At 42.8% G+C, this 16,573-nt stretch overlaps 1 protein-coding gene across 19 annotated transcripts in view; it reads right to left on the reverse strand.

The window, feature by feature from the left end:
* LOC106613025 (neural cell adhesion molecule 1) overlaps positions 1-16,573 on the reverse strand; it is a 106,524-nt gene that overhangs the window by 26,886 nt on the left and 63,065 nt on the right. For all 19 annotated transcript variants that reach the window (XM_014214871.2, XM_014214880.2, XM_014214874.2 and 16 more), the window contains exons 2-8: positions 6,214-6,288; positions 5,649-5,858; positions 4,709-4,852; positions 4,080-4,217; positions 3,798-3,915; positions 2,851-3,011; positions 2,390-2,532 (exon numbers count right to left, since the gene is read on the reverse strand). In XM_014214871.2, the coding sequence (XP_014070346.2) occupies positions 2,390-2,532; positions 2,851-3,011; positions 3,798-3,915; positions 4,080-4,217; positions 4,709-4,852; positions 5,649-5,858; positions 6,214-6,288 (989 nt within the window). The remainder of the gene's footprint in view (positions 1-2,389; positions 2,533-2,850; positions 3,012-3,797; positions 3,916-4,079; positions 4,218-4,708; positions 4,853-5,648; positions 5,859-6,213; positions 6,289-16,573) is intronic.

Here is a 16,573-nt window from a genome sequence, read left to right on the forward strand (position 1 = left end):
TATAGGGACATAGTTCTAAGCTGCTATAGGGACATAGTTCTAAGCTGCTATAGGGACATAGGTCTAAGCTGCTACAGGGACATAGGTCTAAGCTGCTACATGTATAGGGACATAGGTCTAAGCTGCTATAGGGACATAGGTCTTAGCTGCTATAGGGACATAGGTCTAAGCTGCTATAGGGACATAGGTCTAAGCTGCTATAGGGACATAGGTCTAAGCTGCTATAGGGACATAGGTCTAAGCTGCTATAGGGACATAGGTCTAAGCTGCTACATGTATAGGGACATAGGTCTAAGCTGCTATAGGGACATAGTTCTAAGCTGCTATAGGGACATAGGTCTAAGCTGCTACATGTATAGGGACATAGGTCTAAGCTGCTACATGTATAGGGACATAGTTCTAAGCTGCTATAGGGACATAGTTCTAAGCTGCTATAGGGACATAGGTCTAAGCTGCTATAGGGACATAGGTCTAAGCTGCTACATGTATAGGGACATAGGTCTAAGCTGCTATAGGGACATAGTTCTAAGCTGCTATAGGGACATAGGTCTAAGCTGCTACATGTATAGGGACATAGGTCTAAGCTGCTACATGTATAGGGACATAGTTCTAAGCTGCTATAGGGACATAGTTCTAAGCTGCTATAGGGACATAGGTCTAAGCTGCTATAGGGACATAGGTCTAAGCTGCTACATGTATAGGGACATAGGTCTAAGCTGCTATAGGGACATAGTTCTAAGCTGCTATAGGGACATAGGTCTAAGCTGCTACATGTATAGGGACATAGGTCTAAGCTGCTACATGTATAGGGACATAGGTCTAAGCTGCTATAGGGACATAGGTCTAAGCTGCTATAGGGACATAGGTCTAAGCTGCTATAGGGACATAGGTCTAAGCTGCTACATGTATAGGGACATAGGTCTAAGCTGCTACATGTATAGGGACATAGGTCTAAGCTGCTATAGGGACATAGGTCTAAGCTGCTATAGGGACATAGGTCTAAGCTGCTATAGGGACATAGTTCTAAGCTGCTATAGGGACATAGTTCTAAGCTGCTATAGGGACATAGGTCTAAGCTGCTATAGGGACATAGGTCTAAGCTGCTACATGTATAGGGACATAGGTCTAAGCTGCTACATGTATAGGGACATAGTTCTAAGCTGCTATAGGGACATAGTTCTAAGCTGCTATAGGGACATAGGTCTAAGCTGCTATAGGGACATAGGTCTAAGCTGCTACATGTATAGGGACATAGGTCTAAGCTGCTATAGGGACATAGTTCTAAGCTGCTATAGGGACATAGGTCTAAGCTGCTACATGTATAGGGACATAGGTCTAAGCTGCTACATGTATAGGGACATAGGTCTAAGCTGCTATAGGGACATAGGTCTAAGCTGCTATAGGGACATAGGTCTAAGCTGCTATAGGGACATAGGTCTAAGCTGCTATAGGGACATAGGTCTAAGCTGCTACATGTATAGGGACATAGGTCTAAGCTGCTATAGGGACATAGGTCTAAGCTGCTATAGGGACATAGGTCTAAGCTGCTACATGTATAGGGACATAGGTCTAAGCTGCTATAGGGACATAGGTCTAAGCTGCTATAGGGACATAGGTCTAAGCTGCTATAGGGACATAGTTCTAAGCTGCTATAGGGACATAGTTCTAAGCTGCTATAGGGACATAGGTCTAAGCTGCTATAGGGACATAGGTCTAAGCTGCTACATGTATAGGGACATAGGTCTAAGCTGCTATAGGGACATAGGTCTAAGCTGCTATAGGGACATAGGTCTAAGCTGCTATAGGGACATAGGTCTAAGCTGCTATAGGGACATAGGTCTAAGCTGCTATAGGGACATAGGTCTTAGCTGCTATAGGGACATAGTTCTAAGCTGCTATAGGGACATAGGTCTAAGCTGCTACATGTATAGGGACATAGGTCTAAGCTGCTATAGGGACATAGGTCTAAGCTGCTATAGGGACATAGGTCGAAGCTGCTATAGGGACATAGGTCTAAGCTGCTATAGGGACATAGGTCTTAGCTGCTATAGGGACATAGTTCTAAGCTGCTATAGGGACATAGTTCTAAGCTGCTATAGGGACATAGTTCTAAGCTGCTATAGGGACATAGTTCTAAGCTGCTATAGGGACATAGTTCTAAGCTGCTATAGGGACGACGTCTTAGGTGGGATGGTAACTAGGTAGCTACTAGGTAGTAATATGAACTTCTATTAGCTAGCTGCTGCTCTGGGGCCATACTTAATCAGTAGAGATGAACCTGGCTAAGGGAACCTTGCCATGTTTAAGTGAAACACATCCCCTGAGTGTCCCTCTGCAGTGGGGACACAGCCCCAGGCTGGCCTCTCTCTGTACGCTGCCTCTACTGTACCTGCTCTCCCTCAGTGAAGGGGCGCAGGCCGAAGCTCCAGTTGATGGTGGGGGTGGGGTCCCCTGACGCCTCACACGTCAGAGTCACCTGCTCCTCCATCTCAGACGTGCTCTGGTTCAGCAGGAAGGTGATCTTAGGTTTCACTGTAGCAAAGGCAGACACACACAGAGCCATTATAACCAACCTGCAGTGACACTCACCTGTATGACCTACAGTATAGCTACATTCACAGTATGCACACACCCACTACAAGCAGCATGCAATCCCATAGTGACATCAATCACCTGCCAGATCTGATGCTAGTACTTAATACCTAGAGTTATAATCACAACATAACCCCCAAAATAATCCAATGTTAAAACCCTCCCACTGTGAATAAGTATACACAAGCCATGATTAACCATCACAAACCCGTCACATAGTCAATCATCTGTCAGCACCAAGTGAGAGGAGTCCCTCACCAAACACCCTGAGGCTGAGTTCCTGTTCGCTCTCCCCAGCCTTGTTCTTAGCGATGCAGGTGTACTCTCCCTCATCCAGCTTGGCCACCTCCATGATGGTCATCTCTGAACCGTCCTCATTAAAGCTGTACTTGTCTCCTGACTCCAGAAGAACACCGGCCCTGGGGGAGAGAAAGGGAACACACACACTGATTATTCTGATTACAATCAGCTTTTGTGAAACGAAGAGAATCGGATTTGACAACACAGCTAAAATAAGTCTGCTGCTAACTACGCTTGATGAGAATTTTTATCTAATAAATAAATAACTTCCAAACAAGTATTTTTCCCTCTGTGAAGAAGTCAAACAGACTTAATTCAAATTAGCTCAATTCATTGTTTACCAAAATAATGTTTCAGTGTGACATTGAATCGCTATTTCCGATTTAATGACATTGAATATTTTTAATCCAGTCTTCAGTCGTGATCTCTATAGTCTATACTAGAGAGCCATTTATTTATTGGCACTGACAATGACCCCTAGGCTCAAGGTTTGACCACAGATAATTACATTGTGGCCTCTTGGACCTTGAGCAGGAGAGAGAGATTGTGAGATTGAGGGCAAAGCTTATCACCTTGACTGCTGAGTTAAAATAGCTCTTCCCCCTTTACCTAACACTCAACCCCAAAGACAATTGTCACATGGAGTTCACACCAGTCCTTTCCCTCACCTAGCAACACGGGGAACAGCTCCTCTAACTCTTCTAAGAAGGTGAGAGCAGGTGAGAGCAACACACTACACTGCCAACAGAAAACCAAGGGCAGGGGACTATCACTCGCATTGGTGTTGGTGGCCTATGGGCTCCATGGTCAGAGGGACATCTGCAAAACACTGGTTAGTGGTATATCAGTCTTCCAGCCTTGAGTGTGTGTGTGTGGGCGTGAGAGACTATGTGCTCCAGTCTTACCGTGCCCAGGTCACCATGGGCTCTGGGTATCCATCAGCAGCACAGGTCAAAATGGCAGACTGGCCCACGCCTGCTGTGGCATTCACCTCCGACTGCCACACCCGGATGGTAGGGAGCACTGAGGGAGGGACATTAACACAGCTGTCAAGTTATTACAGCTGAAATCCAGCCCACAGTCATCTGCTGTCTAGGATGTTGATAGATGACTTAACACCACAAAATGGTGTCAAAACCATGAATAAAGTGACAAGGGAATAGAGCGGGAAGAAGAAGTGGGCTGACCATTGACGATGACCCTAATGATCTTGAGGTCAATCTCTCCCCGGGCCATGAGGCGGCCCTCGCAGGTGTACGACCCCTCGTCTGTCTTCTTGATGCCTCGGATCTGCAGGTGGTTGTTGGGTAGGATCTTAAAGCGGACTGAGAGAAGGATCAAATCAGAATTCAATTGTAATGTATGAGTATTCTGATTGAGGGATAAGAAAGGGCTTTTCAGACAGAGACCCCTTAACACTAAATCTCACTTTCTATGTAAATTCTTTAATTAAAGTGTTTAAACAGTTTCATACCCACCAGTTATAATATTTGTCAAAGAATTGCTCAAATGGAACACTGTCTGACAGCTGGATAGGGGCTTTTCTGACATAGTTGAGTAACAACGGGTGACAAGGCTGACAGTCAAAGAGGGGGGGGAAAAGTGGAAAGAGGAAACAGGAAAAATGTAGGAACCCTTTAGCATTACACAATTCTGATAACTTTACCAAACTTCACAGGTTTTCCACAAATCCTGCTTTTAGATTTAAGCAGGAAATCCTGATACCTTCAAACGGGATTTCTGGAAAACATGGGAATTTGGGGAAAGTTACTGGAATTGTGCAACCCTACTCCAGGCTAAATGGCATCTATCTCACCATCCTTCTCCATCTGAATCTTAGCTCCTTTGTGCTTCCAGATGATGGTGGGGGGAGGGGAGCTGATGACGTCACAGACGATGTTGGCGTTGTCCCCTTCATTGAACTCTTGGGGGGAGGGGGCGTTCTTGAAGGTGATCCTTTCTACAAGACAAAATACAAGAATGTTAGTCAACCATTTAAAACCATGAAGAACATAATGGGTGTGTCTAAAATGGCACCCTATTCCCTACATGGTGTACTAGTTTTGACCAGGGCCCATAGGGTGCACTACATAGAGAATAGGGTGCTATTTGAGACATAGCAATGGGTTGATTGAACTGTTTTCCCCTACACCTCAGCCTCTTAACGCCCTTTATTCTAAACACATTAGCATGTTGTGCCTGTGGGAAACCATAAAGGGTTTAGATGATGGACGTCTGCTGATGCTTGGCGGTGTTTAGCTATAGAAACCATTAGTCAGAAGACATGCACAACAGACATTAGGCCTTGTCTTAATGGGCTTTGGAGGGGTTTATTGAACTGATGAAAAATCCATCTCCAGTTGAAAAACAGAAAATAAAGATATTTTTCCCTCAAGCCCTCAATAAAAAGTTTGAGCTTTTCCTTCAAAATTATACTGAAGGTTAAGAACATTTCAGCTTAGGGTTCTTAATATAACAATTTAACGCTCTGTGATCAGGACATCCCCCTGAGTTTTTATACTATGTCATAATGCAAACACACACTGGTTTTGAACGAGACATCTAGTCTGCGTACCAAATGGCACCCTATTCCCTAAATAGTATACTACTTTAGACCAGGGCCAATGGGACTCTGGTCAAAAGTAGTGCACGATATAGGGAATAGGCACTTGTCAAAAGTAGTGAACCTTATAGGGAGGGATTAGGCTGCCCTTTTGGACACATCCCTAGAGAATGAAGAAGGAGGAGTAGGTTACGGTAAAACTTGACGTTGACGGTGGCCTCCGCTGACTGGTCTCCGTTGGTGGCCAGACACTTGTAGGTTCCAGCGCTGTCCACCCCGGCCTTGTAGAGCGTGAGGGTGGACGAGGACTCGTCGTTTCGGGTTACGGTGATCTCTGGTTTGTTGGGCTCTATCCTCTCTCCGCTCGGCGAATACCAGTCAATCTCCTTTGCTACCCCAACAACTGCACAGAGACAAGAGACGGTTACATGTGTTTGTTTTTGTATCTAACTAGAATCATTACGATCAAACATTTCGCTATCACAATGTTGATCTCTAAACGAGACAAATAAAGAGCCAAAAAGAAGGCTATCAACCTAGGAAACAAGCACCTTCTTAAGAAATAGTACTCTGTTATCCTAGAGAAGGTTACAGCTACCTTGTTCCTGTCTAGTGGCCTGACACCTGTGGTCTACACACAGCATATCAGGACAGGACACAAAAGGTCACAGTGTATAATCAGTACTGCACAATGGGATCCAAACAATTCCAAAGAGACAGTAGTCTACTACAGTATAATGATACAGGGGCAAGCTTACTTTCACACAGAAAGAACTTGGACTCTCCGACACTGATCTCTCCCTGGGTGGGGGTGATCTCCACTTCCAGACAAACTGAGAAGAGAACAAAATAGGGACATTAGACAGAGGAGTACTTGGAGGCAATGTTAAGTTTGTGTGTTTGTGTGTGTGTGTGTGTGTGTGTGTGTGTGTGTGTGTGTGTGTGTGTGTGTGTGTGTGTGTGTGTGCGTGTGTGCATGTGTAGAGAGAACATTTCATTAATGACATATGATATTAAAGCTGATGTCTACAGCGCTGCTTAAAATGTATAATTCGAGCACTGTGCCTGTGTCTCTCAGTGTTCTTCATTCACTCCTTAGCAGTAGTGTCTTTACCCTCTCTGCTAGCACAGCAGCCTGTCATGGAAACCACCAGTTCTGCCACAGCTTATCATGGCAGACACATTAGGAAGTTAGTTGGCTTTATTACTGCAACCACATGGTTCACCTGGGGTACGTTCCAAATGGCACCCTATTCCCTATATAGCGCACTAGACTCTTAGAAAAAAGGGTTCCAAAAGGGTTCTTCAGGTGTCCTCATAGAATAACCCTTTTTGGTTCCAGATTCAACCCTTTTAGGTTCCATTTTGAACACTCTGTGGAAAGGGTTCTCTAAATGGAAACGAAAAGGGTTCTACCTGTAACCAAAAAGGGTTCCCCTATGGGAACAGCCGAAGAACCCTTTTAGATTCTAGATAGCACCTTTTGACCAGGGCTCGTAGCTCTGGTCAAAAGTAGTGCACTATATAGGGAATAGGGTGCCATTTAGGACGCTGGCCTGGACGCCTCTACAGCAGCAACATCCTACTGTACACCATGCTCGGATGAACCAGTAGAAAACATATGAAATGGTAAACAAAACACAGCAAAGAGAGAACGGGCTGCAGAGAGAGAGAAAGTACTTTGTCCATGCCTAAGGTGATACAGAAGCCTCCATCTCAGCATGCAGGTAGTTAGGTAAGGTTTTACTGCTCTTATTGACAGTGGAGCAGCCAAGGGGGGAAATCTATTCCAAGCCATGGCTCAGGCCTCAGAGAAGCACCTCTGGCAGATCGATTGAGACTTTATTTTATTGAATGGTAAGACCACGGTAAGACTATGCACTTGGCTGACACCTGCAGAGTAAAGCCTTGTTCACACTGGTAGCTTGAAGTGACTCAAATCCATTTTCTTTGCATATCCTATTAGAATCTCATATTTTTCCTGCAGTCTAAACAGGCAAAAAGCACATGGAATCAGATGTTTCAAACCACATTTCAAACCACCTTCGTAGGTGGTTTGAAATCAGATATAAATCAGATTCCTGGCCATGTGACCTGTGTCTGAACGGTCATATCTGATTTATCTGCCCTTAAGTGATATCTAGACTGTTATTTGGTATATCTTGTTGCTTTATAGCTATACTGTTGACAGTTTGACAAGAACGTGTGGTAGCTAACTAGCTTGTTAATTGTTTACAAACAACGAGGGAATGTGTTAGCAGGCTAAACAGCTACCTAGTTAGCTAGTTGACTGCTGTGGCTAGCCAAAACCGACTCGTTTTGAAAGTCAGATCATCTTATCGTTTGAGGCTTTAAAAATGTTCTTACACTATGATTATGATCATTCAAAGCAACAGGGAGACTTCCATGGCAGGCATTGTTGTCACCTTAGCTTGCTAGATGCTACACTACAACTTCTGAGTGCACACATACTCGCCACTACTATGTCAACTAGCGTAGCCATGTCAGTCTGAACACATACATCCGATTTAGTCACTTGTAACTTGCTGTTTGAACAGTCAGAATACCAGAACAGACTTGAAAAACAAAACTGATTTGAGCATTAATAAGGCCTGTAGTGTGAACAAGGCTTTAAAGACAAGGGAATACAGATCAACCATCTCCCTAGTGATAGTAATGTGCTGAGAAGAGTGGGCAAACCCTTACTGAAGGACTGCAGCATATTTTATATATATTTTACCTTTATTTAACTAGGCAAGTCAGTTAAGAACATTATTATTTACAACCTACCACGGCCAAACCTGGACGACGCTGGGCCAATTGTGCGCCGCCCTATGGGACTCCCAATCACGGCCGGATGTGATACAGCCTGGATATCAATCTGTATTTGTTGGACATTTCCTATAAAATATCTGATTGCATCAGAGGTGATTGATGTGAGATGTTATCTACCAACCATATAAGCCAAATTCATCAACCCAGAGAAATAACATTCTGGAAATGGCACTTCAAATTTGTAACACTGTCAGCTCAGCTCTGATATCAGATTTATAGAGCTCCAGATAGCGAAGAATCACACATCAGATTTATAGAGCTCCAGATAGCGAAGAACCACACATCATCAGATTTATAGAGCTCCATATAGCGAAAAACCACACATCATCAGATTTATAGAGCTCCAGATAGAAGTTAAGAGCCATACATCATCAGATTTATAGAGCTCCAGATAGCGAAGAACCACACATCATCAGATTTATAGAGCTCCAGATAGCGAAGAACCACACATCATCAGATTTATAGAGCTCCAGATAGCGAAGAACCATACATCATCAGATTTATAGAGCTCCAGATAGCGAAGAATCACACATCAGATTTATAGAGCTCCATATAGCGAAGAACCACACATCATCAGATTTATAGAGCTCCAGATAGAAGTTAAGAGCCATACATCATCAGATTTATAGAGCTCCAGATAGCGAAGAACCACACATCATCAGATTTATAGAGCTCCAGATAGCGAAGAACCACACATCATCAGATTTATAGAGCTCCAGATAGCGAAGAACCACACATCATCAGATTTATAGAGCTCCAGATAGCGAAGAACCATGCATCATCAGATTTATAGAGCTCCAGATAGCGAAGAACCACACATCATCAGATTTATAGAGCTCCAGATAGCGAAGAACCATGCATCATCAGATTTATAGAGCTCCAGATAGCGAAGAACCACACATCATCAGATTTATAGAGCTCCAGATAGCGAAGAACCACACATCATCAGATTTATAGAGCTCCAGATAGCGAAGAACCATGCATCAGCAGATTGGGCTAGTTATCACAAAGTATCCTGGAATCGTTAAGACAACAAGCGGCATGAAAGCAAACTGGTTACACAAACTGTGTAGCCTACCCTTGGAAGAACCTTGTGCCAATCAACTTCATATCAATTCTATGGGGAAAACACGCTACTTATAACGCAGCTTTCAGTATGATGAATCCCATGGCTAATTCGCACACTTGGAAGAAGAACTTAAGACACATCAAAATCAAATTTACATAGAGCTGTTTTGAAATAAACAGCATCACAGCAGAAAGTATACTCATAACAAATGTCTGTCTCCATTCCACTTCACAGGATAGATTCATACGTTCAGCGTTCTCCCACACACCATCAGCACCACCCACTTCCGACTGGAGAAGACAGCCCTCCGAGGCCAGGCAGCTATCGTCTCATTCACCAGCCTTTTGTCTGGTTATCCCGAGTGATGCTGTGAGGAGCCTGGTAAGAGGGCCAATATGAGACCTTGTCTGCGTCCCAAATAGCCCCCTATTCCCTATGGGCCGTGTTCAACAGTAGTGCACTATATAGGGAATAGGCTGCCATTTGGGACTCAGCCCTGACCTATCAAAAGGGCTCCTGCATTAGCTAGTTTTCTCTGAGGAGCCTCTGTCTGGGCCAGCCCATATGGAAGTTGCATGGCTATAATGGGGTCTCCACCGTCAAGAATAGCGAGTTCTGGAAGTAGTCATTTCCAATATAGGGCAGGCAGAAACGTCATAAACCAAGCAAAACTAACCTCAAGTACCAAGCAGTAGATTAAATATGCATGTCTGGTTGGTGAGACATGTAATCCTTGCTCTTGTGATACATACTGTATCTCTGTGTGCAAACATCTGAGCTTCATATGACCAGCAGAGTATTAGCTACAGATGTTCAGTAAGATTAGGTTATATCACTCTGTCATCCAGTATAAGCACATAGCACAGAATGAAAAAACAACGGTAGCTAGGTATCATGGAGGTTATCCATTTGTGCATGCAAGATTAGCTTGCTTTTGAAATGTAAATAAGCCTAATTGTGGAGGGTATTATTACCAGATGGGTGATATTAAGGATCTGGCTGTCAGGCTGTCTAGGCTGCAGTAGACTGGATTAGGGGGAGTCAATTTGCTGAGGCACCCCACAAGGGAAGAATCAGATTTCTAAGAGAGATGGGATCAGCCTCTAATACATGAGAAAAGATAGGCTCTAGATACTGTAAGTTATCATAAAGCCTTCTCTGACCATGGGAACTTGAAACCAATGTAAGATTGAAAGAGGAGAACAATTTATAGTTTACAGTAGATAGGGGGCTTTAAGACTAGATCCAAATACAGTATACAGTCAATCCCTGACTGAGCACAGTGGCCAGTAGATAAATGTTATCTCACAAACACACAAAGAGAGGAGAGAGAGAGAGAGAGAGAGAGAGAGAGAGAGAGAGAGAGAGAGAGAGAGAGAGAGAGAAGAAGAGATGGGCTGCTTCAGCAGTGCCAGTGCCAGTGAGTCCCATTATGTATGGCCCAGACAAGCATATCTCCTCTCTGTTTTGCTGGCATTGTTTTTGTATAGAAATAAGGTCAGCCCAGCAGCAATGATCAACAACACAGCAGACTTTAGGCTAAAGAAGGTAACCGCTGGAGTTTGAAAAAAATATGTTTGTTTTTTTTTGCTCCAAGAAATCAATGATGCCTGCCAGCCTACAGTGTGATACAATAACTCCATGTGATTTAAACAAAAACAAAAAGTCCCCTTCACAACTGGGCAGTGTATAGTTTGGTTATGTGTATGCTCAATAATCCATTAACCACTTCCCTCCCTTTCACTACTGGAAGGAAGGACCACTGGAGTGGAGCAGAGAAGCTTGTCCAAACTGCCAACATGGAAAGAGCATGATAGCGCTCTGCCTCAACATTATTCATCTACTAAAAGCAACTGTTATAAAATTATTGATGCGTAACAACACTTTTCATCTCCTGCTGCATGGCAAACACACGGCGACGACAGAATAATGAGAGTCCCAAAAGATGTTCTCTCCACATAGTACTAGTGCTGTCACAATACCAACATTTTACTAATGATACAATACCAGGCCAAATATCCTGATACTGAGTAGTATAGCGATACCATGAAGGGAGGTGAATCAGTGGCCTAGCGTCCTGTTCCGCCCTTCCCCAGGACGCTTTTCCCGTTTTCTAAACGTTTTGCGCATGTGCTACTAAAAAACCTAGCGCTGAAATTCCCATTGAATACAACACACTGAATTTAACTTCACATTATTCAGTGTACAATAGAATAATGCAGAGAATAGCTGATTTGCTGATATTTGTAAAGGCCTACCTGTGATTTCACTGGAGGAATGGGAGTAAGGAATATACAGTACATGCGTAATGATCTGCATGTCATTGTGGCAGTAAGGGGAAAACACTGCATAATGATCTGCATGTCATTGTGGCAGTAAGGAGAAAACACTGTATAATGATCTGCATGTCATTGTGGCAGTAAGGAGAAAACACTGTATAATGATCTGCATGTCATTGTGGCAGTAAAGGGAAACACTGGATAATGATCTGCATGTCATTGTGGCAGTAAAGGGAAACACTGGATAATGATCTGCATGTCATTGTGGCAGTAAGGGGAAAACACTGCATGTCATGATATGCATGTCATTGTGGCAGTAAGGGGAAAACACTGCATGTCATGATCTGCATGTCATTGTGGCAGTAAGGGGAAAACACTGCATAATGATCTGCATGTTATTGTGGCAGTAAGGGGAAAAAACACTGCATAACGGTCTGCATGTCATTGTGGCAGTAAAGGGAAACACTGGATAATGATCTGCATGTCATTGTGGCAGTAAGGGGTAACACTGCATAATGATCTGCATGTCATTGTGGCAGTAAAGGGAAAACACTGCATAATGATCTGCATGTCATTGTGGCAGTAAAGGGAAAACACTGCATCATGATCTGCATGTCATTGTGGCAGTAAGGGGAAAACTGCATAATGATCTGCATGTCATTGTGGCAGTAAGGGGAAAACACTGCATAATGATCTGCATGTTATTGTGGCAGTAAGGGGAAAACACTGCATAATGATCTGCTTGTCATTGTGGCAGTAAGGGGAAAACACTGCATAATGATCTGCATGTCATTGTGGCAGTAAGGAGAAAACACTGCATTAAATCTTCTTTACTCTTGAGTTAACACAGACACACACACGCTTCCTCCCTTCCTTACACTCTCTCTGTCTCATAAACACACACACACACCACTCTCTCTCCCACACATACACACACTGCTCCCAACTTTGAAAATGTTAGGCACCAAACAGCATTTAAGAAGCACCAGAAATAAATGTATTTTTGATATAGTTTAGGCTTACATTAGGCCTATATGAATCCTACGTTTGAAGCACATCTCATGAGTAGCAGACTTTTTTCCTTTCTTCCTGTGCCAATCACATTTTCCTAAACCTATTGTCAAGTTACCAGGTTGTTAGCTAGCTAGGTAACATTACTGAACAACGTTGTTTTATTATCAAACCAATAATTAGCAACCCAGGATTAGTTTAAAATGGCCCGCGACATGGTTTGTGAAATTATATCAAATGGGCACAAATCCAGATAGAAAGAAACAAAGGCATCTCCGGTAATATGGGTCATCATTTCTTTACTTTTAAACTAGCGACAATACGTTTTCTTTGCTGAAATTCTGCAAACATGCCTGTCGAGATTGGTGCTCCATTTCCCCTCTCTGGCACTCAGAGGCTGCATGACAGTGAACTTGCAAAGTGTACTCAGACTGGCCTGTGATCTTATAACAGGAGATTGAATGATACAATGCATCAACATTGCTCGGTCTGCGCATTGCTCCAATGTAACATGTATAATTCTAACAACAGAAGACTCATCTGGGTCTGCATCCCTGCTTGCCTTCACGCTAAATTACTTTTTGGGGGAAATGATGGAGGAATAAATGTGCATGAAGACCGGACAGAGAGATGCAGGTGAGTGAGGGCTGGTAGGGAATGCAGCTGGCTGATTACAGCTGCCACACATGACATGATATGCACATAACATTGAAGTGGATATTAATGAGCCTGCGCATATAATAAACTAGTGGCCGTTGCTTAAATTCAACTGACTTTATAAACATATTATAACAGGCACCAGCAGGTTCTTTAGATCAGTAGAAACGGTACTATGGTATTCTAAAATGTTGGTATTATAAGTATCATGATGTATAACGTGCAACACTACACTGCACATAGTACCACTACACTGCACATAGTACCACCCCCAATTCCCCGTCGCACTAACAGATGTACAGAAACACTGCTGTCGTCTACCCAGAGTTGTGATTTCTCACACATTTAAATACTTCTGAACTGCAAACTCTAATAGGTTCTCAGTTCACAGTAGCTCCACTACATAGAGAGCGATGAATTGAGGGCATACTAATTGTTTTCCTACCAACAGTTCACTTCAAATAAATTAAAAGTCTACAGACTTCCAGACATTGTGCTAATGCTAGTTAGCAACTTCCTTCAAACTACGCACATCCATAAAAATGGTATCCACAAGTTCATCTGACTCTGGGGAAGTAGATAAAGGGCCTCATCGCCAAAATCCCAAACTATCCCTTTAATAGGAACCCCCCTTCCATATAAAACAAGAGGCTTGTATTAGGGCCATACCAAGAAATGGATGATTAAAAAGATAAAACCAACTCAGTGAGTCCTCACTGACTGCACTGAAAATACTGTCTGCCTGGCTGATCTAAGATTTCCTTTAAATTGAAAAGGCTTTCATCGCTGTAAATCAGGGGAGCCTTTTCCCATCAGAGAGAGAAATAGAGGGGAAAAGAGAGAGAGATGGAGAGAGAGGCGTGATGAGAAGGAGGAGTGAGGAGAGAGTGGAGAGAGAGTAGTAAGGAGAGAGGAGTGAGGAAAAAGGAGAGTGTGTGAGCTTTGAGACATGTACAACTGATTAGCATTGTTATGGATATAACTGTGTTCATAATGTAATCTAGTATGCAAACCCATGGGTAGCATACACATTATTGGAGATCTAGCCTATCGTCAACATAGAAATGAATAATTCTAGTCCTGATCTCCCAGACAACAAATTAAGACTTGTTCTATTGACCCATGTCTACAAACTCTCTGAGAATGTGGAGATGTAGTGGATTGTTAACAGTGAGGGCTAGGCTAAGCTTCATAGCCTTCAGGGAAATCTAGGCAAAGTACAGTAAGAGCTTTTTTTTAGGTATTGAACAGAGATACTGTAAAACAGTAACACAGGAAGAATCCCAACACAAGAGGACTTGGCAGTGTGACATATCACATTAGCTATGGGGATTGACACATTTGGATCCAGCCTGATAATGCAGCCCATAGTTGACAGCTGGCAGTCTCTAATAATGTAGGGCTCTATGAAAAAATGCATCTCCATTCTGAATAGGCCCTACATGCATTTCCATCCAATATTAGAAAGAGGAGGGGTTAGTTTATATCAGAAAATTTATAAATATATTACTTTGTATCCTGTTATACTGTAACAATGAGCTCTGCTAGAGGTTTCTGCAGCAGTGGCTGATCAATTCACTGGCACAGTGTCCCTGCTCCATACTAGGAACTGAGGAGGGAGTAAAGTAGCCCAAGGGTTTCTTTCCTCTTTCTATTTTACAAGGGCAAGTTCCTTGATGCCCCGCTCCAAGATCCCACATTCCCTTAGGGATCCCTCTGTTACTTAGCAGCAGCATAGGATGGTGGCATCCTGTGTGTGTGTGTGTGTGTGTGTATATATATATATATATAAAGTCTATAGAGTATGGTAATGAACTAATGATGACCATAGTGTTTGTCCTCTTTGAGAGGACCATAAACTTCAGTATTTAGTACTAGGAAGAAAGTCTAGGCCAGTGGTTTCCAAACTGTGGGTCAGGACTGTGGGTCAGGACTCACTTGCGGGTCACAGCAGGGGTTCAGGTGGATCGCGGGATAATTATTTAACTTTTTTTAAATACATTTTTTGGGATGGACAAACGCTTTCAGTGTAAACTAAAATGACTAAAACCAAATAGAAAGAAAAGATGATGGACATATATTTTAAAATAGCTTATAATCTTTGAGAATTTACAATTAAAAAGATAAGCTAGACAGGCCCCCATTGATTTAGTAATTATGTTTTAGCATAAGAACACAGGATTAGCCATGGAAAAATGCATAGAATTGCAGGAAAGATGGCTTTAAAACTGCAACATTTTATTTCAGCTCCGTGGCAAAATGTGTAGAATTGCAAGAAATGTACTTCAAAGGAGTAGTTCACTATTTTACAATTTGATGTTAGATGGTTCCTCACCCTGAAAGTAGTTCATGAGCCAGGAGAAACTTTAATATATGGTTCAGTTTTCTGTAAACAGCCACTACAAACCTCAGCTAACTTCAGCCACCACAAGTTAACAATCAATGGAAGTGAGCATGTATTAAAAAAAGGATGTCTATATCTTTTTCCCCTGGGTTGTGAATCAAAAGACACCTCAATTGGTGGGTCACAAAGCAATAAAGTTTGGGAACCCCTGGTCTAGGCAGATGTCATAGGCCTACACAGCACTGTACCTCTCTCTCATATGTTGGTTTCCCAGGGGGCTGTGCTCTGCAGCCCGTGACATTTTCATCACTCTCAGAGCGTCCTTCCTCCAGGAATACAGTGACTTTTTAGAAAAAGAGCTCAACATTACTAATGGGATTTAGGCTAATCAGCTAAACTATGGCCCAGATGAGAAGGTCAACTTTATATGAAGGCTTTGCCCTGTTTTCTCAGCCTCTAGTTTTCATAGAACACCTCTCTGGGCCTGTATTCATAAAGCGTATCAGAGTAGGAGTGCTGATCTAGGGTCAGGTCCACCCTGTCCATATAGCCTACTCTTAATCATTATTAACGATGTGCACTGAGAGTTAGGAAGCAAGTTCAGGGAGTGAGTGTTAATGAAAAAACACAACATAAACCAAAACAAGAAACAACGCACAGACAAGAAACAGACACAATGATGCCTGGGGAAGGAACAAAGGGGAGTGACAGACATGTTTTTTTATTTCACCAGGTAGGCCAGTTGAGAACAAGTTCTCATTTACAACTGCGACCTGGCCAAGATAAAGCAAAGCAGTGTGACAAAAAAACAACAGACATACACATGGCATAAACAATCGTACAGTCAATAACACAATAGAAAAATCTATGTACAGTGTGTGCAAATGACGTAAGGAGGTAAGGAAATAAATAGGCCGATAGTG

The sequence above is a fragment of the Salmo salar genome, chromosome ssa09, assembly GCF_905237065.1.
Source record: "Salmo salar chromosome ssa09, Ssal_v3.1, whole genome shotgun sequence".
Lineage (NCBI taxonomy): Eukaryota > Metazoa > Chordata > Actinopteri > Salmoniformes > Salmonidae > Salmo > Salmo salar.